At 36.3% G+C, this 26957-nt stretch overlaps 1 protein-coding gene and 1 long non-coding RNA gene across 2 annotated transcripts; one reads left to right on the forward strand and one right to left on the reverse strand.

Annotated features, from left to right (window-relative positions):
* The first annotated feature begins 130 nt into the window (after positions 1-130).
* On the forward strand, positions 131-26957 carry tm7sf2 (transmembrane 7 superfamily member 2). The gene is made up of 11 exons (XM_030153249.1): positions 131-635; positions 1626-1724; positions 5807-6003; positions 7466-7520; positions 10251-10445; positions 12188-12291; positions 15899-16018; positions 19217-19385; positions 19476-19556; positions 20755-20877; positions 26265-26957. Exons 1-11 carry the CDS (start codon positions 488-490, stop codon positions 26423-26425), a joined length of 1452 nt encoding a protein of 483 aa, XP_030009109.1. The 5' UTR covers positions 131-487; the 3' UTR covers positions 26426-26957.
* Positions 10878-22126, reverse strand: LOC115432422 (uncharacterized). The gene is made up of 3 exons (XR_003937206.1): positions 21942-22126; positions 15662-15668; positions 10878-10888 (listed from the first exon to the last, which is right to left on the reverse strand). It is a non-coding gene; the product is annotated as an uncharacterized LOC115432422 (long non-coding RNA).

Genomic DNA, 26957 nt, shown 5'->3' on the forward strand with positions numbered 1-26957 from the left:
TAATCTGGAAAGCCACCCATTAGTGCATGGAAAGGATCTTAATATGAAGTTCAGAACTGAAGAGAAAAGTGATGACTGTTCATATTCCATATGTAAATAAATAAAGCATTTTAAGGCAGTTTTGGTGCATAACTTACAATCAGAATGTGATTTTTTATTGTGTAATCTGTGTTTACTATTAAAGTGACCTCAGCTCTTGCCTTTAAATCAGTCGTTCTATTTTCCAGTTAATGTCTTGCCCTAATGGTGTAATGAGATGATAAAAGTGTCTGAAATAAAACTGTATAAATGGTTGATTTAAAATACTGTCCTGCCTCGTGTAAAAATAAATCTAAAAACACGATTTCTAGTAAATACTGGGTTATTTCGTTGCATTCACGGACCGGTTTCAAAGTATTTCACAACATCACTGAGGTATCCTACTACACTGTCGCCACCTGGAAGACGCACCTGATTGGTTGACGCGTCTTCGCCCCACCCTCTTCTGATGACTACAGAGGAATCTGATTGGCTGCCAAAGAGTTCCGCACAGAGAAACACGTTCGGGGGGCGTGTCCACCTGCAAACGACCGGACGGGTAAAGCAGAGTGGGTTGGATGCTAACAGTCCTGTCCGTTCATCTGTGCACTGTACCGGTAAGACCCTACAATTTATACAACTGTAACTCTTTATATAAACCTTTTATTCTGCAAAAACGTGTTCTGTTGAATCTGCTCTTTTCTGTAAACCGGGACAACATTATCTTTATAACACAACCTGCACTTTGTCCCTGCTGTCTATCAGCAAGAAAAACTAACACACTCATTATGTATTTATGTATTTAAAGTAGCTTCAGCTAGCTGTGATGATCTATTAGCACAGTTTCCATATGTACATAAAGGCAGCATTTAACTAAACTACAAGTAGGAAATGTTCCTTCATACATCGACCTGATCTCAGTTTATTTATGATTAAGTGTAACATTGAACTGGGGTCACAGGTTACATTAAATCTACACAGCAGCTGTTTAAAGACTAAAACTTGGTGTTTACATTATGTTTCCGTGCATTTGACTGTTGATCATACTGATGTACAAGCAAAATACTTCCAGAATACAGCTAGTGAAACCACATTTATTTGCTCATGAAGAAAATGTAAGTCAAAAGTGTAAGCTGGCTATAATTTTCAAGATATAGTATTGGCTAAAAATGTGAAATTCTATTAATAATAATAATTAATAATTATCCTAATAAAGGAATGTGGTCTCTGAGGTGTCAGTTCTACTTCAAAAAACTGTCTGTGCATTAGAATACATTCATTTTCCAGATTCTGTCAAGTGTAAGATTTATTTTTATAAATGTACAGAAACCTATGTGTATACTGTAACTGTATATAACAAAACTTTGCTACATCTTGAAGACATCTGCCAATCAGCTCTTTACCATTTGTTTTCCCAGTTCATCTTATCCAAGTTTGTAAGATTTAGAGCATTTTATATCTGAAGCAGATGTTTTCCAGCAAATTGTAGATTAGAGTAATAAAGCATGGTTTGGTCACATGCTCCTATTTACACAACCTGTGAGAAAACCAATTACTTTATGTTGTTAATGCTGTAATTAATTGTCTTCTTTTACTGTAACATGCAGCTTCATATTCTTACAAGAGGCTGACCATGAGGCCTAACAGTCATGCAGCCAAACTCAAGTCATCACACAGCACGGAGAGGGAATTCGGAGGAACCTTGGGTGAGTTTTTTTATTATTATTATTATTATTATTATAATTATTATTATTATTATTATTATTATTATTATTATTATTATTATTTTTATTGTCATCCCTCTGGTATCCAGGTGCACCTTTTAGGCACAGTTTGCACTTAATTTTAAAAAACTTGATATTATTTTTCACAATTTAAATAAGGTTAGAATTCAAAAGTTGATCATTTTTGCATGATCTTTAAAATTCTTTGCCACCAACTAAAATCTGCACGTTGTAAACAAAAGAAAATTACAAGACTAGCATCTGTCTCCCAAGTGTCCCTAAAACACACTATTTCTTCCATTTGATATGTGTGATTAGGGCTGACCTTGATTTACAAAAATAAAATCAAATTAGAGCAGAAAAATAAATCAATATATAATATTTAATAGTTTGATTTATAGGTGAGCATTTCACGCACACTTGGTGACATATGCTAGTATTTTTGAACATTTGACCTAACGCCAAAAATAATAATGCAAATTAACCAATGTTGCTGTTAATCATTGACATATGCCCGGCTGCAAAAATCAAATAATATGTGATCCACTTTTTATGTAGTATTTTGAAAAAAATGTTTGTTTGTTTTTTTGTTTGTTTTTTGCATCCAAAAAAAAAATGGTTTGCTTACATTACAAACATGGCATTTAAAGGGTTAAAAAATGGGACAATTATTGAGTATTTGGCATTTTTATTTACGGCTCAAGTTGATGAAATAGAAAAAAGTGTAAAAGAATTAAAAACAAATTGCATGAATTTTTTTTAAATTTTTTTATTCCACAAGTGTGCGAAAAAGGCACACTTGGTGCTTAGTAAGGGCCTTGTTGGACAGGATACTGGAGGGTTTTTATTTATTTATTTATTTAACTTTTATTCAGCCGGGGAAAAAGCTTATTAAGGTTAAAAACCTCTTTCTCAAGTGTGTCCTGGCCAAGACAGCAGCAGCAAAGGTTACATAAAATAGAAATCACAATCATACATCCGCACTTAAAATACACAAAACACAATAAAAGTCAGTTCAAAATCCATACATTACACACAAGTACTAACTTAAGAACATACATATAAAACACCATCAATAATGTAAAAGGTACTAAAAGTACAACAATGTTCCTTAAAAGCATCTCAAAGCAGAACCTGATTCAATCAATTAGAAAAACATCTACATCCAGATTTATCCTTTTCCCATGGATTTAGAGTGACTGTGAATGTATTTAAATAGACCAGATCCTTCAGTTTAATCTCCGTCTATAGGTTACTCCAGGCAGTGGGAGCAGAACATTTAAAAGCTTTCTTTCCCAGTTCTGTTCAGATTTTTGGAACTCGTAGCGATAACAGATCCTGGGACCAGCGACTGTAATTATTTAAGTCATTCCAACAGATGTAGATCAGCAAATATGATGGAAGCAGACGTAAAATACATTTCTAGAAAGAACACCAGTGTTTTAGTCCATCCAGTTCGAGCATATAAAGACAACGATGAGTCCCAGGTTTGAGGCCTGTAATAAACCTCAGAGTACTGCAATAAACAGTATCAAGGGCATGTAAACACTGAGATGATGCATTCATATGAATAATGTCCCCATAATCAAGCACAGACATAAAAGTGGCAGCAACAAGTAATGAGTAATGGCAGGACAGTTTTATCATTCTTTAGCAGCACCCCCCTGTTACTACTTTGGTTTAATGATCAACACTGTAACATATACAGAGTAGATCAACTAATGGAGCTGTCATATTTAATTTAAAGTGCATGTCAATAAATGTATATACCAGCCATACAAAACATAAAACTGCATTCCCTAATGTGCCCATGTATTCTCCAGACTCTCTACGACAGCTACAAGAAGCAGAATTATTCATTTCTTGTGGCTTACATGTGCAGCTGCTCTTGTTTTTCCCCTTGAAACATGCTATCAAATGAGTTTGTTTCTGGAGAAAGCAGTTAGAAGATTTAATGTTTCAGTTTGTGTGTTTGCTTGTTGTGAAGCTTTGTCTCCTGCTGTGTTACTTGAACTGAGCATCAGTACTAATTTTCTTTCCATCTGTGGTTAAAGTCGAATCATGTTTGATCATAGAATTGGTATTCTTCCCATTGCTGGTGTGTGCTCCTCTTCTCCATTAGTGGTATTGCAGTTTGTTTTTTGTTTTTTTACCATTGTTAGTCAGTAATTATTACCTCCGCCAAGGAGGTTATGTTTTTGTCAGCGTTGGTTTGTTTGTCTGTCTGGTTGTGTGCAAGATAACTCAAAAAGTTATGGATGGATTTGGATAAAAATTTCAGGAAATGTTGATACTGGCACAAGGAAGAAATTATTAAATTTTGGTGGTGATCGGGGGTGGGGGGGCCCACGGGGGGGCCCACTGATCAGCCTTGGCGGAGGTCTGCGCTCTCCGAGTGCTTCTAGTTATTATAATGTAAATTAACTCTTAACTGTCACCCATGATAAGACCACTATGAATGTACTTTGTTTCTATTTTTCCACACATATTTTGGTTAAATAACGTAAATACTGTTGAATGAGTTTATTATAATTTGGTATAGGCCTATTTGTTCATTGTCTTGGTTTGAAGTTTAAAGACAGGAGTGAGTACTTGAAACTATGTTAAAGGAGTGATATTTTGCTTTAAAAAAAAAAAAATGGAATTATGCATTTTAAAACATTTTCCTGTGGTCAACATAAACTGTCAATGCTCTGCCTGGGTCTGAGTTCTTCATTAATTCAACTCCACAGGTCCAACTTCAACCCTATTTCTGAGTAATGACACCAGAAAGGTTGTTTTGAGCGCTGGCCCGTTAAATGCAAATGAGCCACTTCACGCCCCACCCCCTCCAGGTTGTTGGCTGTGCTGCGCTGTCCCATTCAGCCACTTGTGTTTGTTAATACAAACAACAACTAACATTTTAGGTAATCGCCACGAAGTGTGGACATATTTTCAATTTGGACTACAACTGCTGCTGCTGACAAACAGTTATGCCGTACTCGGAGAAATGTTGCTCGAAAGTCTTGACCTTTTATGTGCAAATATCGTGATGTAACTAGTTATAGATGTAACAAATAAAGCAGGAATTGAAACGGGTTGTAGAAATCCACTCGATTTTTGCCAGAATGAATATAAAGATAGCTTTGCAGCACCTGAAGGGTTCAAATTCAAACTTTTTGAACTAATAGGGTCCAAATACACAAATAAATGAACCAAAGACTAACTAGAAGCACTCGGAGAGCGCAGACCTCTGCCAAGGCTGATCAGTGGTCCCCCCCCGTGGGCCCCCCCACACCAAGGAGGTTATGTTTTTGCCAGGGTTTGTTTGTTTGTTTGTTTGTCTGTCTGTCTGTCTGTCTGTTTGTCTGTCCGTTAGTGTGCAACATAACTCAAAAAGTTATGGACAGATTTTGATGAAATTTTCAGGGTTTGTTGGAAATGGGCCCCCCCGTGGGCCCCCCCACCCCCGATCACCACCAAAATTTAATCATTTCTTCCTTATCCCATTTCCAACAAACCCTGAAAATTTCATCCAAATCTGTCCATAACTTTTTGAGTTATGTTGCACACTAACGGACAGACAAACAAACAGACAAACAAACCCTGGCGAAAACATAACCTCCTTGGCGGAGGTAATAAAAGTGGGTTTAGCAAAATATGACCCCTTTAAGTTATTGATGAGAAACGGGGGTGGGATTAAATCAGTTTTCTTCTTCCCACTCCTTTTTCAGCATAAATGAATATAGTTGAAATATTGTACCTGCATGTATTCTGTTGATTGTATTATCAGATACTGTTGTGTGCAGGCCATTTGTGTTGTGAATGCTTACTCGCTCGGAATGAATGAATAAATGAATGAATTAAATGAAATGGAAGCTGTAGTCGAGTGCACTGAGTTTCATTTCTCCTTCACTTACATTTAGTTGTTTATCCACTAATTATCCACTGTTCACATAGGTTTGCAGTTGATATATGTGGTAGCATTATGTTTAGGTGCATGCTTTTGTCTTTTTATATTTTCAACACTTCCAGGTTTCATGACAGCATCTTCTGTATCACTTGAATCTGTTTTCATGTCTCAGGTGCTGTTTGCATCCCCGTCTTTCTTCCGTTGACGGTGCTGTTCCTCATCTCTGTGAGTCGATCCCCTGAAGCCTCTGTGCTCCAGTGGCCCCCCGCCCTCCCCTCCTCGGACCAGCTCTGGGACCCGCTGGCCCCTGTGGTTCTGCTGGGCTGGATGGGTCTGCACATCCTCCTCTATTTTCTGCCCGTAGGAAAGGTAAGACACACTCATCATCTAGAATAAAGGTCCTTAAATTAAAATCACTTCTGCCATGGAAAAGGTTCCTTCTGTAGGTTCATAGCCTCAGTATCCTTATTTAGTACTGCATATTTACTTCTAAATGATATGTTACATACATAGTGCATACAAGTATAGATATTCAGAGAAAGACATTGATTAATGCTGGCTGTTGAATGGCCAGGTGGTGTTATGACAGTATATTGTGTTACATGGAGAATCATTTATTGTTTTTCCACATTACTTACATTCCCCACTATCCACTATCTCTTTTTCCACTGAGGCAGAAATCATGATGAATAGCATAGAGGGTGTCTTTTTTTTTTTTTTTTACCTTGTATTCAATAATATTTTATATGTTGTTACACACTTAAATGAAAAAATTGCAAAAAAAAAAAAAAAGTACTAATTAAAAGGAGGAAAATTATGAAAGAGGAATAATTAGTATTAAAATATAACATACAAATTTCCTTGTTGTCACTGTGAATACACAATTTATTCACTGAATTCACAGAAAATGTAATTAAAGTTTTGATTATATTGCACATTTTTGTGAAATTACAAAACGCTTTACAAGAGAAAACGAGAAAAAATAAAATTTGTTGAGTTGTATGGCATGGCGTAAACAGTTGAAGATCCAATAGTTAATCACTTGGATGTCAGTTATTCAAATTAATCACCAATTATGCTGATAATCAATTAATCGGTTAAAGTAATTTTATTAGAAAAACTTGTCAAAATCCTCTGAATCCAGCTCAGATGTGTTTTTAGGATCTTAAACATCAGAGTTTTAGTCACAATCTGCAAAATGTGATTTTCACCTGTTTTAGCTGCATGTCATTTTATTATTTGGTTTTGTTTCATGTTGTGGAATATTTCAATAATTTTCAGTTTATTTTTGTTCATTTTTCAGATTTGCACCCAGTTAGCTTGATTGAATGAGTTAAAAGCACTGTATCACAATTAACAAAGAAATAGCAATATTACTTTTATTTGAATTCTTTCTAATTCTTTTTTTTTTCAGCAGGAGGGGAAAATGTAGAATAGTGTGAAGGAGACAAAATGTACTTGATATAATCTTTTAGGCTTCTTAAATGTGATTATATTCAGGTTTCTTTCTCATTTGTGACAGTAAATGGAACATCTCTGAGTTGTGAACCAAACAAAACATATGACAACTATGTCTTTACATTTTTATAATTAAAAAAACACTTTATATTTCACATGTTCCTGTGTACATTGTTGATATATATGGAAAATATTCTCCTTTATAATGTCCCTCAGATATCATGGCTCTTCATCAGTTTTTTTTTTTTTTTTTGGCATTAGTGTCACAGACTCACTCTTGATTCAGTTACATTCATTAATCCATATATTTATACTTAAAGCTCACGTTTGCTTGTGTTCAGTTTGAAGTTACAGCGATTGTAATTGTCTACAGGTGTCTGATGGGTTAACGCTGAGAGATGGATCACGCCTCAAGTATCCTATAAATGGTAATGATGGGTTTGGGAGGGTCTAGTTCATTGCATTTTGAGCTTTCTGGTGTGTAGTTTATTATCTGGATGAACCTATAACTGTTACTTAATTAAATAAAATTGTCAACACTCTGAAGAATCAAGAGATGTATTCTTTAGGTATGTAAACTCCTCTACTCTAGGATACAAAATGAATAAAACTGCAAAAAATCAGACCACATACATCCAAATCACACATTTCACTGATATAAATGGCATTACATTACTTGGGGAGGAGTAGATGAATTAATTCTAGGGTGTTTTCCCATTGTGTGGATGCAAAATCTACAGCAAAACCACATTATATAGCTGATGTGTTTAAAAACTGCTGTTCAGTGGTAAAAGATATTTGTCAATTTTATCACCTCTGATGAGTTCATCTGTTTTCACAAAACGAGAGGAAACCTGTTAGATTTACAGTAGTGGCCAAAATTATTAGAACACTTGGCATATTTCAGAAGTTTCATCTGTTTTTTTTTTTTTTTTCTCAATTGGCTGTTAAAATACCCATAAAACGAATAAAATATCTACAAAGTCATCATTATGCTTTGTAAACCATAGAATAGAACCATCCGAAAGGAGATATAGGTCATTTTCTTACAAAAACAAAGAAGCCCTATTTGGCTCTCAATGTCATACAATCATGTTCCTTAACAGAAGAGGCCAAATTGTGGTTAAACTGATGGTGATGTAGAGTTTAACCCTTTATAGGACATGCATAGAAATACTCTGAATTTTAATGAAATTTTAATGAAATTTTTCTAAATTTTTCATTGTTATGTAGAAAATCAAGGTCAGTGAAGTTGCCATATTTGGTTCCTTACCCATTACTGACGAAAAAAAAATGTAAAAAAAATCCAAGAAATAAATATAAAAAAATCCAAGAAAAACACATGTAAGGAACATGTATTTTAGAACATTAGAACAACATGCAATTATTAGACCACCCTTGTTTTCTTCAATTTCTTGTTCATTTTAATGCCTGGTACAACTAAAGGTACATTTGTTTGGACAAAAAAAAAAAAAAAAAAAAAAAAAAAAAAAAAAAAAAAAAAATATATATATATATATATATATATATATATATATATATATATATGTATAATAGCTCATAAGAGTTTAATTTAAGAGCTGATATCTATCCATTTTCCATGTTTTCTTGATAATAACCAAAATCACTTCAGTTCTTACATCAATAACTATGGAATTGTACTGCTAAAAACAGTGCTTTTAGGCATTCCATTTTTTCTTTTCTGTCTGTTTTAGTCACATGATACACAGGAGTTAGTACTTGATTGCATAACCATTGATTTTGATGATTTTTGATGGTCTAATAACTTCTTACGCAACTGTAAGTGTTGATCCAGACCCCTGTCCACATCCACATTATCCCTTTGAACATCATTCCTTACATTAGTACCATTTCTTCATGGTACCTAACAAAGCAGGTACACTCACTGTTCATGCAGAGGTGGACCTTACAGACCCTGTAGACCACATTGGACCTGAGATTGTTGCCTCACTGTAACTGTTGCTGTCACTTTCTTGTAATGTATGTGGAAATTACCAAAAACAGTCACTTGACCAATAAAGGGTTAAGGACATAGCTGTGTGATTCTGTTGAATGTACAAGGCCTATCCTGCACATTAACTCAATGTTAAAGTAAGAAGAGGATAAAAATAGCAGGACTCACTTCATCTCATATTTGCTCAGAGCTACCACCTGCATATTTCATGAACATTATGAACTGAAATTGTATTTTGGGGGCAAAAAAAAAGATCAATATTTTCAGATCTGTCACGTGTTCTATTAATTTTGGCTACCACTGTACATAAAAACATTTTTAAAAAATTCCAGATTTTAAATCGACCTCAGGGTTTTCTATAGGTTTATGGAGGTGCAGATGCTAGAATGGCTTTTTGTTGTTTTATTGTTTGACTAAAAAGCAACATTTCTGACTCAGTAATATACAAGAATTAGAGAATGATGAGTTTGAATTAGTTGCATATAATTTTAGTTAATCAGTTCATACAAGTGACCACCTGGCCTAAAGGACAAGGTGTCTGACTTCGATTCAGAAAGTTGAGGGGTTGTAGATCTGTTGGGAATGTGCAAATTTCCTTGTCATGGGACTAATAAAGGATTATCTTATGTTAATGAATTTAGTCCTTTTCTCTTCATGAACATAAAGGTGATGAATAGAAATTATGTATTTTGGTCCTCATAAAGTCATGGAAAGGTTGTGAAATGTTGTCTTTAAAAATGTGGAAACTCTGGATCTGTATAGGTCACTTAGAAACACAACACATTGTTGCCCAAATCGCTGAAGAAACATCCGACAACAAAACTGGTTTAGTAATTTTACACACTCTAAACAGAGTAAAATCAATAAATAAAAGCACATTAAAACCAAAAAAGACAGTTAAAATGAAATTAAAATAAGGTGATAACAAATAAAAACATTTAGTTTTTCTTATAACTTGTCAATTTCACATGCATGTTTACAGATGTTTAGATATATTAGTAACAGTTGTGGTGTTTTCATAAAGATCCAGAAGTGATGTGTGTTTTAGTTTAACCTCTCCACTTCAGTCTAGTCTCAAGTTTACTAAGTTACACAATCTGAAGCTCCAACTTTTACCATAAAAGTCCCTTTATCTCTCTCCCCCCGGCTACAGCATTTAGCTTTGTTTGTTTGTCTCCCTCAGGTTTCCATGCCCTGTGCATCAGCTCGGGGTTGGTGATGTTGTTTCTGGGGCTGGGGGCTCCTCTGGGCCGTCTGTTTGAGCTGCTGCCGCCTCTGGCTGTGTGTGCGATTGGAGCGTCGTTCCTATTCTCCATCTATCTCTACATCCGCTCCTTTTGGGCTCCTTCCCATGCTCTTGCTTTAGGGGGGAACACAGGTGAGATGGAGGTTGACCACTGAAGCAAGAACACAGTCCAAAAATACACCTACTGAAGCGTCACCATGCATTTCCTGAACCTGTTTTATTGTTCAGTGGTGGATTTTGCCATCTTTATGGGTAACTGGCAAAAACAGAGGTGAGAGGCTACAGAGGAGTTTGACAGCAGAGGCATTTTGTTATTATCTAACAGTTGAGTTTTACTGGAGCCTGTAGGCATCAGATGAACACGCTTTTAAGTAACCTGACCTGCTGGAGTGGGTTCTGCTGCATCTGAATCTAGCAGTGGGATTCAGCATCTGATCACTCAAGAAAAATGAACAAGGCACCAGTAGAAGGCTGTTATCTCCTTTTATAAGAGAAAGCAAAAACACTTTTCTATGATTTTGTAAATGTATATTAAGATGAGATGTTTGTTAGTTTAAAACACACACACATCTTGGCTTTATTTTTCATATTTATGAATACAGAAACAGAAAATAGGTACATTAAAAAGACAAAGAAGCACCATGACAGTCCTACATACCACTAGGGAATCTTTACAAAGGCAGCGTAGTGGTTAAAAGGCATCTGAATATGATTAGGATGATTAAGTCTTTTATTTAATCATGGATAAGCCGTAGGCCAACGTGCTTCAACTTTAAACTACAATGAATACGTGTTCAGGTTGAAATTCATCAAATGGTTTTGTGATGTCTACATGAACTCATCAGACACAGAAGATCTACGAACAATCTGAATATATCAAAAAAATGCTGAAAGAAATAGCAACAAAAACAGAAAAAAATAGCAACACATAAGTAAGCTAGACCAACAGAATGTATCAAAAAGTGTAAATATGATGGATCAACATTAGCGCAACAAAAAAAAGCAAATAAAAAGTTAATATCTGATATCCGCAATCATTCTATAATGCATCAAACAACCCATATCGACCACTGAACTCATTAAATTGTGTATTATTCCCTCTATGTGCTGGGGAATAGAATAGAATAGAATAGAATAGAATAGAATAGAATAGAATAGAAGATACTTTATTCATCCCCACTGGGGGAATTCAAGGTGTCCAGTAGCTGACAAAAAATCCACAATCACAACGCAGTCATAGCAAATATGTACAGGTATGTATAAATATAAAACTTACATCATGTTATAAAAAGTACTATAGTTGTAAAAGTAAAACAAAATAAGAACAACTTAAAATTAAGCAAGTTAAAGTAAAATAGTTATTGCTCTCCATCCATAGGTGCTGTGAGAATGGATTATTACTTTAGTATTATTATTACCATTATTACTATTACCCATTCTGCTTATCAGTGTAATTTTCTTTTACTGATTCCAGATCAATTGTCTGTGTGGGGGAAAAAGGAAAAAAAATGCAGGATGTTCTTGGATTTGAAGCAGAAAGATGTTCCATCCTTTTGCTGGTATTCCCATGTATTTGTAGGCGTAACAACTCACTCTGTTTTCCTCATTCTTTGTGAAATGGAGCCACACTTGGTTTCAGAGGAAGGTGGTTTCATTCACTGAACCTCCATCCCTCCGTTACCTGCTGTGCAGATACATGTCATTTGGAACCAGTTCTTGATCCCCATCGTAGTGAACATGAAATGCTTTGTTTAAGAGTATTCATGTAGGAATATAAAAAAACCTGTTTTTCTCACCTTATGTTAGTATAGTCCAAACTAAACATGAATACATTTTCACTTTTTACAGTGTACTTATTTTTTTGTATCCTTTAGGAAATCCCTTGTATGATTTCTTCATTGGACGGGAGCTGAACCCCCGGATCGGAAGTTTTGACCTGAAATATTTCTGTGAACTCAGGCCAGGTCTGATCGGCTGGGTGAGTTTATAAGAAAAGTGACAAGAGTGATCTTATAGGGGCTATATCCTCCCGAGACCCAGCAATGCATTTTTGCTCTCTGTAGGAGACAAGAGTTTCACAGCTTTATTGAAAAAAAAGCCATCCACTGCAAAGGACATTCCATAAAAATTTTAAAAATGCATCTGAAAAAACTGTTTTATCATGCTGTTTCCAATAAAGGCAATTATTTAATGTGAAAAAAGCCAAAACTTGTACTTTTCTGGGTCTCAGGAGGATATATAGTATTTCTACTTTCAAAGACTAAAATATCACCTATAGGTACCCTTAGAGTGTTTAGAATGAAGAGCTCTGAAGTTATGTCAAAGATGGCAATATATTGAGATTGTTGAAACAAGAACTGAATTCACTTACACCAACGGGCCATGGGATTTATGTGACCACTAGAGGGAGTCGTGAGTCACAACTTTTAGAGTCAAAGAAAGTGACTTTTAAGCTAGAAGCACTGTTGCTGTTGGACACCGGACACAACTCTAAATAAAAAGAATGGAGTTTCATGATGAAATAGCAGCATTTCTTCTACACAGGTAAATTTGATTATGAGGATCATGGAAGTATAAATTTATGATGTTATTATCTTTTCTAAGTTGCTGCTTGTTGATCCATGGTTCAGACTAAACTGTGACAGTTCTCTAAATATTTTTTTATTGAAGAAAAATAGGACTCTTCTAATCACAGAATTACAATTTACCTTCCTTTTTTCTAAGTATAAACATATATGTATATATACACACATTTACACACACACACACACACACACACACATATATATATTCGAATGCGTGCAAAAACAAATAAAAGAGCACTCTAATTAGATCATAGCAAAAAAAAAAATAATAATAATGTAAATGTGACAGTTCTGACCCTGTTTGGAAGAATTCACACAGATCTTTAGTGCAGCTACTGACAACACAAATAAAACAGAGGTGATTTGTGGTTTTACTGTGGTTGTTTTCTATCTCAAAACAGAGCTAAACTAACAGAGCTATAATGTAAACTATCAGGTGAGACAGCATGAAAAGATTATAAGACACTGTTATTTTCCTGACTGTCAAAATAATCATTTGTGAGTTTTTGTTAGAAGAGGAAAACTCGATGATACCATAATACAGATGTGTGTAAACAATGATCATTATATTGTATTCAGTGAGTGATACGTACTGTTGATGGTTTTTGCAGATCTCAGTTTGTTCTGGTATGCAGCTTTCCTCTGCTGTAGATATTTTGGAATATCAGTATTACATATGACCCCTTCCGGCCATTAACTAGATTTGACAGTAGGTTCTCTTTCACCATTTAACACTTATGTTTCCAAATGCTGAGAAACTTGTCTGCCTGTTGAAAAGGTCCATGTACTCTAACAGTGAAAAAACTGCAACGAGGAGTTTTCTGTGACACCTCAGTTGAAAATGACTTGGCTCGAATGTGGAGGCAGATAAAGTGAAACCTCAGTGTGCTGAAGCAGATAATAACACTGAGCCTGTTCTTAAATTCACTCCACACCATCTCAGTTTACTTCTACTTTGAGAAAATTAATGGATTAGTCTTTCACCTTCTCATGCAAAGAGAAATAATGCACAAATTAACAGAATCTGCATTTAAAACCCACAGTTCAACCCAAAATAGTCCGATTACTTTAAAACCATACTCACAACAGGCGAATTGCTTGAAGAAACAGCTGATATATTAAAATCCTTAGTGACAAGTCGAGTGCAGGGCTTGAAACAAAATGCTTTTCTGATCTTCAGCTCTATTCATAGATCCTCTGAATAATTTAAGATACGCGCTGAATTCAGCAGCTCAGATGGCGGTGATATTTTAAGAGCCACAAATTGCCAACAGGAGGCAATGTTGCTCTACTCTCTCTTCAGTAATAATTGCAGTGTCTAAGTTTGACACTGTCAGAAGCTGAAACTTTCCTCCCTAATGACCTGACACAGTAATTCACATCATTCATCTGTGTCTGAGTCATCACAGCAAATAAGATAAAATAGGAACCACCAAGAAGAAAAACAAACACAAGTCCTTAAAGTTGGATCTGAAGTAGTCCGACAGTAAAACAATATCTGTTCACAATGGAAAGCGTTAATGCGTCTCACTGTTCTTTTATTACTCAGTGAAGTGTATTAGTCTTTGTATTTACAGTATTAACAGTTACCGTTTGCATAGCTGAATGTTTTAAAGGCAGGTGCGTAGGAGAGGACAGAAAAAGCCTCCACCGACTGGCCACAGACAGTGTGTGGGAGATTTTTGCTTCCTGTGTTTTTGTTTTATATTAAAATATTTGCTTGTCTTACTATACCTGTAGATTTCCCAAACATGATAAATGAGTGTTTTGATATCTGTCTGCGATTGAATTTTAGGAATAAAGTCTTGAAAGTCCTGCAAGTCAGGTGTCTGCTTTGGAATGAATAAAGTATGAATATTATGTCTCTATGCATTTAGATTTGGGTTTAGATTTCTATGAAACTGGTCCCTAAAACTGGTCCCTATGAAACTGGTCCCTAAAACTGGTCCCTATGAAACTGGTCCCTAAAAACAGGACAGAGGGGCTAAAAATCCAAACTGGATGTAGACTAATGTTATGCAGCAAGTTTGGAAGCACTTTGGGTCTATTTTAAAATATATATTTACTGAGATAAAAAATTTATTTTTCAGATAAAACACATTTTTATATTTTTTTATATAAATTTTTTTTTATAAAAAATCCACATGTAACGCGTTAAAAAGGGCACGAAAATTACACACTACTGTTTTTTCAAATATCTTTTATTCTCTCACAGGTACATTTTAGGAATCAAAGTAAATATGCAAGACAGAGTGTTTCACAAAAATGACCACTGTTGCAAAATCATTCATGATTTATTTGTGTTTAAATGGGCAGGTTCTGCATGTAACGCCATTGGACACGATGGGTTACATGCAAAACCTGGAATGAGACTGAGATTCATGAAAAACTCACATGTCTGGATTAGAAAAACCACTAGGATCATCACATTTAACACAGTCTTTATTTATAGCAGTATATAAGACCATTTCAAGCCATGTTTTCCAGATCAAATGTACTGATACCTGTCCCAATTTGGTCCTATTTTTGGCCCCAATATTTTATTAAAAATTCATTAATTTTGGGATGGCTCGGAGCAAGAGTATCATTTTTTTTTGCATTTATCTGAGGTCATCATTAGGTACATCCTGGGGGGAAATATGTCTAAATTTCTCTTTTATTATTGGGTTTAAAAAGCAGGCAAAGTGCCAGGTGCCAAAATGAGCTCAGCTTCATAGTAGCACACATTTATCATTTATTCAGATGTGTATGCATGTGTGATACAAAACTTCTCCAAAAATAGAAAGGGATATTGTCTTTTCTTTCTGTAATACTCTGCACTATGTACTATATAAGTAAAACTGAACTGAACTGAACTGAATGGACTCTCTTATACAAAGGCTGCGACATTTTTCTTAATCGGTATCAAAAATGAGTCATGATGATTGCTGAGTGCTGATGAGTGCTGGTGAAATCACTGATTATTAATTTTAATCATTATCCTCTTCTCTTTCCTCTTAGGTGGTCATAAACCTCGGTATGCTGATGAAAGAGGTGGAGCTTCGGGGTTCCCCCTCCCTCGCTATGATCCTGGTCAACTGTTTCCAGCTCCTGTACGTGGCAGACGCTCTCTGGAATGAAGTAAGTGATTGACTGAGTCGGATTTATTCTATATATTAAGTATGCACTCATCTAGCAATGCCCACTGTCATAAAAGTACATTTCATTCATTTGGCATCTCCGTTGTCAGGTGACATAGTAAATAAAAAATAAAATCATCTAATCATTTATTGTCATTGCCTGTTTTTTGCAATGCAGTATTTCAGTAATAAGCTGATTTCTTGATATACTGTATGTTAATATTTTGTAAAACTAGCAAGAAGCAACTGTAACACTTAACAGTATCCTGTGATTAATAAAATATTCTGATTCTGATATCTGTCCAGCTTATTATTATGTGCAACCATAGTGTTTTTTTTTCTTTTGTTAAACCATTCAGAACATTTCAGTGAAAAATCAATCTGAAGTGTGAACTGTTGTGGTTGGAGATGATAAACAGTGTATAAGTCAGAGAAACCAGTGGAAAGCTGATCGTGCAGTGACTGTTAACTGAACTCAGTGTATGGTGGTGATTTTGTCAAATGCTGAATTTAAGAATAAGTTACAAAGTAGAGCAAGAAAGAGTAAGCAGACCACACACCTGAACACAACAAAACATGGAAGGATTGTTGAGACTGGAAAAAAGGGCCTAAAATTGTCCAGTTTACATAGAGCATCACCATACATCACTGACACACCAAGCTTCGAACAGCCTTAAACAGAACCAGGTAAAAAAACAAACAAAAAAAAAAACAAAAATAGAAGTAATCAGGTTGGAAACATCAGTCAGTGGAACATGCAATGAACCAAGATGAAGTGAACAGGAATGTAAAGTCCAGGTCTAACTGATCATTTGAAGGGATGCACAGATAAATCAGCCAGCATTGGTTTATGTTTGGTGATATCAACCAGTATTGGTGTCAGTAAATAGTAATATATTACACTGGTCTACAGTCTTTTTTACAAATTATCTGCCTCAGAGATTATATCGGCTAAATTTTGCATACTTTAATAAGATGAATTGGAAAAGAAATGACTGAAAGTAAATGTAATGTACAGACAGTGTTTTAAAGTAGATCTAGTAGCTCTGAGACAGATATTCTGTTTGAGTAGGGGTGTAACGCTACAGAAAAATGTCAGTTCACTACAGTTTCAGGGTCTTCAGTTCAATACATTTTCAGCACAGTGAAGGAGACCAGTGGGGGGGGGGTTATAGTGGGGCTGCACTTATCGGCACCCCAGCCTCAGAATAAAGTGTTTTTTTCTTTGTTTGGTTTCTTGCAGCACTCTGCTGCTGAATATAGGGAAACTCTGCACATTGGTTCTGCTTGTGGCCACCCTGCTTCCCAAGTGTTTGCATTCTTCACATAGCCTACATGTATTTGTTCGGTACACATCCGTATTGTATCAAAGGCCCCGAACCAAAACGGTTTGGTACAAACAAGTGCACTATTACACCCCTATTTTTGAGTAAAAGCCATTCTGTCATTAATTTTCAGAAATTCACATTTTGACCCAATGCTGTATCTTGGGAACTACAGCCAACCAGCATTTTTTAATACATTTATCTTTATTAGTGACTCAAAGTGCTTTCACTACTTTGATTCTTCAGCGTAACTCTCTCTCTCTCTCTCTCTTTCTCTCTCTCTCTCCCCAAATCATCTCATTCAAATCATTCAACAAAGATAATGTGATGAAGGGCTGAAAGACTTTAATACAGTTAAGCTTACCTGTTTTTATAGACACATAATGAAGATTTATTTGTTTCCTAAACTTAAAAGGGGGGGGGGGGGGGGGGGGTAGCACAAACAAAATAAAGAAACATAAATGAATTGTCTGTCTACATCTGCTAAGTTGTTTGATTAAATATCAGTATAGGCCCAGAATTTTGGAATCAATACATTAAAGTATCATTTACCGTTACTTTAGCTAATGTTACCTGTGATATTTTATTTCTTAAATACATTACCGTACCTTGACTTTAGCCATATCCATACAGTCCTAGTATTATCTGTGGATTTCTGGTGTGTGAATGTGAATCATCCATGCCTGTAATTTGTAGAGTAAAAATTCCACTGCAAATTACCTACTTTATTGCACTTTATAAACACAGAGGTCATATATTGAAATTAGTCTGATGATAGCTTCGTAATTAGGTTGAATATGCAGAATTTTTTGTTTCTTCTGTGCATTTATTCAGCTATTTCCTTATTGAGCACTATGCCGCTGCACTGGTGATGATAAAAGTGTTTGGATGCAAATTCAGGAGGTTAACGTGATCCAGCAAAGATGTTCACTGAAAGAGCAAACTTAAATCTTTCAGAAAAGCAAGAGATGATGAGATGGATGACATATGTGACAGCTACAGTAAGGGACATTTTCTTGCCTTAAAACAGTTTTCTGTAAATGGTGAACCTGTCCTTGACTTCAGAACCAGGGAATCATGTCTGTAAATGTGAGTAAAAACAGACTTTGTGCAAATGTTTGACATTGAAGCACAGATATGGGTGTTGACTTCCAAAACACCAGAGGTACACGGGTTATACTGGTCCCATGCGAAGAGGACTTTTAACTCTTAAAGACCCAAATATCCACCTGCATCCAAAACCATCTACTGATCTAAAATGTTTAATAACTATTGATCCACTAATTCTATCAATATATGTAAATAATTAGTGTAAAATGCACTTTGTCATCTTTTCATGGTAATCAGATATGACTTATTTGGACGTTCAGAGGCGCCGCAGTAAACATGGAAACACCATCATCTTCTACAACATTGAATCACCACTAAAACCCATAGAGCTGGATCCATGACAGTGGATGGAGATACTTGGTTTATGTTCAATTAATGAGATATTTTACTGAAAAAGTCACTTTTTCTTCAGCTTTCTCTGTTTTTGATACAATAACCTTTGAATTTACTCTGAGCTTTAATGAACATCTAAATTAAATATGGGAAATTATATATAGGAAAATATATGATTTATAGTGAAAAATGCATAATACAGAGGCTAATATTACAATAAATGGAGATAAATCACTTATGAAAGATTAAATAGAAAGAAAAATTCATCTGGGAACAGACACAAAAGTAGAACTGGGTCTGTATGGGTTAAGATGGTGAAAACAACAACTCCCATAATACCACACATCTATGTCTTTTCTTATTGTTTTGATTGATAGATTCATAGCTACAGTGTGGGATTTTCCCATCTTTGCTTTCCCTTGTGTGAACAGGAAGCTGTTCTGACCACCATGGACATAGTGCATGATGGATTTGGCTTCATGCTGGTCTTCGGTGATCTGGCCTGGGTTCCCTTCACATACGGACTTCAAGCTGCCTTCTTGGTTGTTCACCCACAGTCCCTGAGTGCACTGGGAGCTGCTGTAATAATAGTACTGAATGGTAATCATGTGTACTTCATTAATCAGCTGTGATATATCAGGTTGTATGATTAAAGATGCTGGTGTTTACAGCTTTTCTTTTCACCAACAGGTATTGGATATTATATCTTCAGAAAATCCAACTCACAAAAGAACCAGTTCAGAAGAGATCCTACACATCCAAGTGTTTCAAGTTAGTAATTTTCATCTGAATTATATCAAATCAAGACAAATGTTTTACCTTATTTCAACATGTCATCCCTCTTATGTCACACTCATTTTAGTTCAGGGGCCACATACAGTCCAGTTTGAACTCAAATGCCCAGACCATTAAGATAATACCGTAACAACTTAGAAATAATAACTCAAAATTTTCCTCTGTTTTCAGGCAAAAAAGTTAAATTGCAATTTTAACAATATTGTGCCTCAGCTTCTCATTTACACATGTGTATTACAACTTAAAGGTCACAGTGGATCTCCAAAGGCACAAAACATTTAGCAACAGGCAGAATATCGTTATAATTCCACTTATTTTTCTTAAGAAACTACAGGCTGTTCATGGTTGTTTAGATCATTCACATTTATTTGGGAAAGCATAGTTTGTAAATGTAATTTTAGTTTTTAAACATTAAAACATTGAGAACAAGTGGTGCCAGGCACGACAAACCCCACCCCTTGCACATATTGTAGCTTATTTTGGCATCGATCCAGCTGATCATCATGTCTATGCGTGTACTGATGTCAGCACATGCATAGACCTCTATATATGTGCCAAGTTTGAAAACAATTGAAACAAATTTGATGTTTTTATAGATATTATGAGTAAATGGGGAATTTTTTTTTTTTTTAAATTCATAAAAAAATTTTAAATTTGACCGACTGTTCTCAAAATGTATTGACATCTGGGTCACTGGCCATCTATAAACCCAATTTGGTATGAATTGAACCAATAGTTTTGCTGCTAGAGTGTTAAAAAACAAACTGAACCAAAAACAATACCATTTGCCTCTTCTTTGTGGGGTGGGGTAAAAATTGGAGTTGCCATAATTTATAAGTTATTATGTTACTGGTCCAACCCATCTGAAATCAAATTGGGCTGTATGTGACTGTTTACTGTTAATATCATTCGTGTAAATTTTGCACCTTGCAAATTAATCCCGTGGGCCGGATCGGACCCTGTGGTGGGCCGGTTTTGGCCCACAGGCCGTATATTTGATACCCCTCCTCTATGATTCCATCAACACAGATCAGATCTCATGTCAGATGATATAAGGTGATGAATAATGTGCCGCCAGCTGTTGTCCCATTAGAGGGAGACAGGGACTTGAATCTCTGGAGTAATGACCAAATCTTACTCAGAAACATCCAGTTTGCTCTTGACTCCTTTGCAGAACTCGAGACCATCGCCACGGCAACAGGGAAACGGCTGCTGGTGTCCGGCTGGTGGGGGCTCGTTCGTCATCCCAATTACCTCGGAGACCTCCTGATGGCCCTGGCCTGGTCTCTGCCATGTGGTGAGGCTGCTCAAAACTCTTGAGACCCATGAAATAGATGAAGGCTGAGACCCATTCATGAGTAAATTAGTGTTAAATGTGTTTTAATGATGTGATTTACAGCACAGATGACCAATTTTTAGCCAAAACACAGTATTACATAATCTGATCTGTACCTGGTCCAGTGATAGTATAACATAAGGTGAGTAATAGTTGTCAGAATGTCTGTTTTATAGTGTTAAGTTTGCAGTGTATTGAGTGTTTTGCTTAGATAGTGTAGTTTCACTAGTGGTAATTTTAACTTTGTGGATCATTGTTATTACAGAACACATTTATTCATTATTTCGAGAAACTACAATGAATGCTGATAAAGTTTGAGAAAGTTTTTTTTATTGTTCTGAGATACCAAATTATTATTATTATTTTTTTTTAAGTTTTCTTTATTTTGAAATACTGTGATGTTTCTCCTTTTGACAATTTTACAATTATTTTAAGATATTGAAAAATTTTTAGAACGTTTTTCATTATTTATAAATACTATGTTTTTATTTTTACAAGCTTGCCCATTATTTTGAGGATTTTCTTTATTGTTTTCAGATATTCAACATTATTTTTTAGATTTAATATTATTTTAAGGTGTTGAACATTATTTTTACATGGTTTCTCATTAATTTGTGGGTTTTTAAAATACTTTTGAGATACTGATTTTTTAAAATATATTTATAATTAATTATTTTGCGGAATTTTTTATTATTGTAAGATGCTGGATTATTACTTTTTAGAAGATTTAGCATTATTTTTTACTCAACTCAACTTTATTTGTCAAGCTACATAGTTGGCCAAACAGCTATACACAGACATAATATGAGCAAATAAAATGCATAGAAGAATTAACAAAAACAATAAAAGCTGACCTCTCAAACTGAGTTGAAAGTCAAAAAGAAAAAATATGTTTGAAGAGAGGATCTAAAAACAGAAACTGAGTCGACCTGCCTTATGTGCAAAGGTAGTTCATTCCACAGTTTGGAGGCAGTGACTGAAAAAGCCCTGTCACCTCTCAACTTCCTCTTTGTCTTTGGGACGACTAAGGCCATGTCCACATGAAACCGCATCTTTTCCTATCTGATCTTCTTCTTTGTCATTTTCAATAAGGTGCTCTGTAAACATGGAGTCGTTTCAGGGAATATCTGCATCCAAACGAAATCACTGAAAATGCCTGATAACGATGTAGTACAAATGCCAGGCCTGTTTGTGGCGTTGTAATGCCCTCGCAAAAAAAACAGAGAAGACGTGGAGCGTGCGCATAAAGCTTACTTGGTTCTACCTGGTCTGATCCAATATTTTCTTCTGTGGTAGATCCAAGAGCATGTAGTGAATATTGTTAGCTATGTTTGATTGTTGCTCATTTTAATGAAAGAGTCGGCGAAGATTTTGTTTCAATAAATTCCAATAAGTTCAATAGCTGTTGAAGCACGGACACGACTCTGTAGCCATTGTGGTTGTTGTGAAGTGGCGTCTTGCTTCCAGGGTGAAAGGTTAGAGAGGTGGGGCTATGATGTCATCCTTTTAGAAAAGTTGTGCTTTGGTCATAAAGACGAAGATGCAAAACTGGCAATTTCAAATTTATCCAATCTGGGACCTGGTTTCAAAAAGTTGCAGTTTCAGTGACTGAAAATGCTGGTTTTGTGTGGATGAAAGGCCTATCTGATACAAAACTGTTGTGTGCATGACCGAAACCGACTTCATATGGACAGGCCCTAACAGTGACTGATCTGAGAGAACATGAAGGAGTGTACGGCTGGAGCAGGTCAGATAGATACTGTGGGGCAAGGCCATTGAAGCATTTAAAAACAAGTAGAAGAATTTTACCATCAATTTGGAAACAAACCAGGAGCCAATGACTTGACACTAAAATTGGGGTGATATGGTGTCGTTTATGGCACCAGGTTTTAAGTCAAACAGCAGCGTTTTGAACCAACTGCAGTCGAGCAATGACGTCTGGCTAAGCCCAACATAAGGAGCATTCCAGTTGTCTAAGTGAGTTGTGATAAAAGTACGAATTAAAATGTCAAAATGATGCTGAGAAAGAAATATTTTTTGGCCAGCTGTCTCAGTTGAAAAAAGCTGGACACTGATTTAATCTGTGCATCATGTTTAAGATCACTGTCCAGCCTTACACCCAGGTTTATTTCTGTATGTATCAAATATCGATGTAAAGGACCCCAGTCAACATCGACGTTGGAGCATCACCAGGCTCACACAACATGTCCTGGGTCTTATTCAGATATTCAGTGACATCTATGCCTTAATTTCCACAATGCACTGTAGAAGCTGTTTCACAGAGTACACATTTTCCTGTTTCAGTGGTACATAAATTTGATTACTGTTGGCATAAAAGTGGAATGCAGTTCCATGTTAACGGAGAATTGATCCTAGAGCAGTGGTTCCCAACCTTTTTCGGCTCGTGACCCCATTTTAACATCAAAAATTTCTGGCGACCCCAGACATACAAAACAGAGACTTTTTGCAAAATTATTTTTGTTTTTGATCATGTAATAGTTTGCTACACTATGTTGCAAATAAACATTAATTTTAGATGACATTTAGTCTGTATAATGTATATTATTATGGATGGAGGCAGAAAAGCCAGGTGTAGATTACTGCACAAAGTGAGAATTTTATTTTCCTTGGTCAGGATATGTACAGTCAGTCCAGCTTGGATTTACAAGGCTGACAATTAATACTGAACAAACAATAACTCAAACTATGAATTATGAAAGAGCTGCAGCATCTGAAACCGACCACAATGAACATTTGAAAGATAAACAGTGCCACAGTGCTTCAGTTTGAGCTTCAGTTTGTCATGTCTTTTATGTATTGTGGTTATCTCTGTCAATTCACCATATATTTTTTATTAGGAAGTTTTTATCTTTGTCAATTACTAGAAATTTCAGGTGACCCCATTTGAATTCCAGGCGACCCCAAGTGGGGTACTGACCTCAAGATTGAAAAACACTGTCCTAGAGGAAGTAAATAAAGGGACAAGAGAAGAGGGTCATAATAAAAAATAAAATAAATTAATAATAATAATAATAATAATAATAACAATAATAATAATAATAATAATAATAACAATAATAATAATAATAATAATAACTAGAAGCACTCGGAGAGCGCAGACCTCCGCCAAGGCTGATCAGTGCCCCCCCCCGTGGGCCCCCCCACCCCCGATCACCACCAAAATTTAATCATTTCTTCCTTATCCCATTTCCAACAAACCCTGAAAATTTCATCCAAATCTGTCCATAACTTTTTGAGTTATGTTGCACACTAACGATCAGTGGCCCCCCCTCGTGGGCCCCCCCACCCCCGATCACCACCAAAATTTAATCATTTCTTCCTCATCCCATTTCCAACAAACCCTGAAAATTTCATCCAAATCTGTCCATAACTTTTTGAGTTATGTTGCACACTAACGGACAGACAAACAAACAAACACAGACAAACAAACAAACCCTGGCAAAAACATAACCTCCTTGGCGGAGGTAATAATAAAAAGAAGAGGGCCAAATTTGCATCCTTGAGCCATTCCGTATGCGAGAGTTGTGGCATCAGACCTATCCATTCCAACATGGACACAAAAACTTCTCTCTGTTAAATAGGATCTGAACTAGGGATGTAACAAATTAATTGACTAACGATTGATTGTAGATAAAAATTTGCTCGATTAAATCATTAATTGTTGGTTAATTGCCCTTGTCCACCTGTCCACACCTGTCCGAAGACTGCCAGTTTGTCCGCGCTGCGACACCGCGGCTGGGATAGCTGGTCATCGAACCGGATGATGGCGTTGATGAGTTAGCATCGCTTAAGGGACATGGTGGAGCAAAACACAGGCCGGCCCATCTGTTTGTGGAAGCGGTGCACCCCCGACTAAATACACGCATAAATGCGGGTCGATATCAGATCGGAGCATTTTCCTGGTCTAGTCCACTGTCAGTGAGACAGAAGTTGAAAACATCCTCCAGGCTCCTAATCCGGGCAGCAGGTATGTCGAGCATTTGTGAAGCTTCAGGAGGTAGGGAAAAGATAAATGAGCGAAAAGTTTCACTTTCACTTCTGCGGGGGCACGGACTGCACCACCCCGTACCCCCATAGTAGTATAAGTAGGACGGAAAGTGACGCACGCATGCGTGCAGTTACCAACCAACACGCACGCATCCCCCGGCCGAACTGCGCGCCTGCGGCTGAGTACCCCCCCGTACACACACACCGACGAAATGCACGCGCGTGCACCCACCCACCCACCGGTGAAACGCCCACGCGTGCACACACCGATTACAGACCACCACATCAACAGATGAATTCCACAGGAAACACTGACAGTATCCAACGGTTCAATAAATCAATCATTAAGGAATATAACATGCTTTTTTCATTAAGTATATAAACAATACTTAGCTTTTATTCTTTTAGACCGTATTGAAAAAGAAATCCAGGTTCTCAGGAAAATCGCCGCTTATCAATTAATCATTAATCAATCAATAAGGTCAACCAACTAATGATTAATGGATTAATTGATAATTTACATCCCTAATCTGAAGCAATCTAAAACCACATCCTGAATGCCCACTCAGTTCTCCAGGTGACATAGGAGAATTTGATGGTCCACTGTATCAAAGGCAGCTGTCAAATACTGAGCACATATGGTGCCAAGGTAGAAAAAAAACTGTTTGAAAAGATCAGGTGGAATGGAATCATTAGGAGACCCCGCTGATTTAATTTGACCAATTTTTTCTGCCAAAGAGGGCAGACTGACAGACTGAAAATACTTTATTATGTTGAAACTTGACTTTTTCTTTTAAATCAGAAAGAACATAAATAAATCTGACTTGTAAATAAAGCATCTTTTGGTACAGACAGGTTTTGATAGTCATTCCTACAGACCCAGTTTGTTTAGTAATTATATAACCCCGAGGGTCGATGCCCAGCCCAGGCCATTGTGTTTTTTTCTCATTTCCTTCCTGTTCTTATAGCATAATTGTACGGTTTTAGCGGCTGATACTGTGGCAATTAAGGCAGCAACAATCTGGGGTCTTTGTTCCTCTGTAAGCTGCCTTATGTTCCCTGAATGATGAACTTCTTCAAATGGTGACTGTCAGACCTTTGTTATCGCTGACACATTCTGCTCATTGATATTCAACTTCATATGACTCATTTGTGCAGCTTGCTTTGGAATTGAGATTCACAGTATTTGCTAGTGTAATTACTGCTACAGAGACAAAAAAGGGTCCTAATTTCCAGCTTGTTTGATGTTTAATTTACCGTATGAATGTTGCAATCAGTAACTTATGATGCATCTGTTTACAAGTATTCTTAAACTTGGTGTGTTTCTTTTTTTCCCACAGGTTTTTCACATCTCCTGCCTTATTTCTATGTCGTATATTTCACCATCCTGCTGATTCATAGAGAGGCCCGTGATGAGAGACAGTGCAGGGACAAATATGGAGTTGCATGGGACACCTACTGCCGACGCGTCCCCTACAGGATCTTTCCTTATATATATTGAAGTGCAAAGCAGCTGGACCCAAACTGTCACACTGTGTCCACATACACCGAGCAGTAATGTGAATGTGCTCTCAGTTATTCTGGTGCTCCTTCAAAACCTGCAGGGACCTCACATTTTTAATAACTTCTACAATTCTTCACAAAATAATGACTGATGGACCACCCCGCCGCACATTTATTAACATGATATGAGTTTGATGAAGGTAAAGTCAGTCTGCATTATGTTCCCAGTAGATAAAACTTTGGTCTAATTTAAATCTTTCTCAACTTAACCCATCAAAAATTCATTATCTTTCCATTGTTAGAAGCAGTAAATCTGCAATGCCTCCCTTATAAAGAGAGACAGATTGTTGTAATAATGAAGGAGAACCCTGAGAAAACCCAGAACTTTTCATATCCATATAAACACCAGTGCCTTTTTTGGTCAAAAGGGGAACATAATGTCCTACTTTGTACCTTTTTTATGTTTTCTATTGAGTCCGTTTTATGTAAAGTGCATTGTAAATCTTGAAAAAATGAATAAAAAAGGCTAT

Source organism: Sphaeramia orbicularis, chromosome 14 (genome assembly GCF_902148855.1).
Source record: "Sphaeramia orbicularis chromosome 14, fSphaOr1.1, whole genome shotgun sequence".
Lineage (NCBI taxonomy): Eukaryota > Metazoa > Chordata > Actinopteri > Kurtiformes > Apogonidae > Sphaeramia > Sphaeramia orbicularis.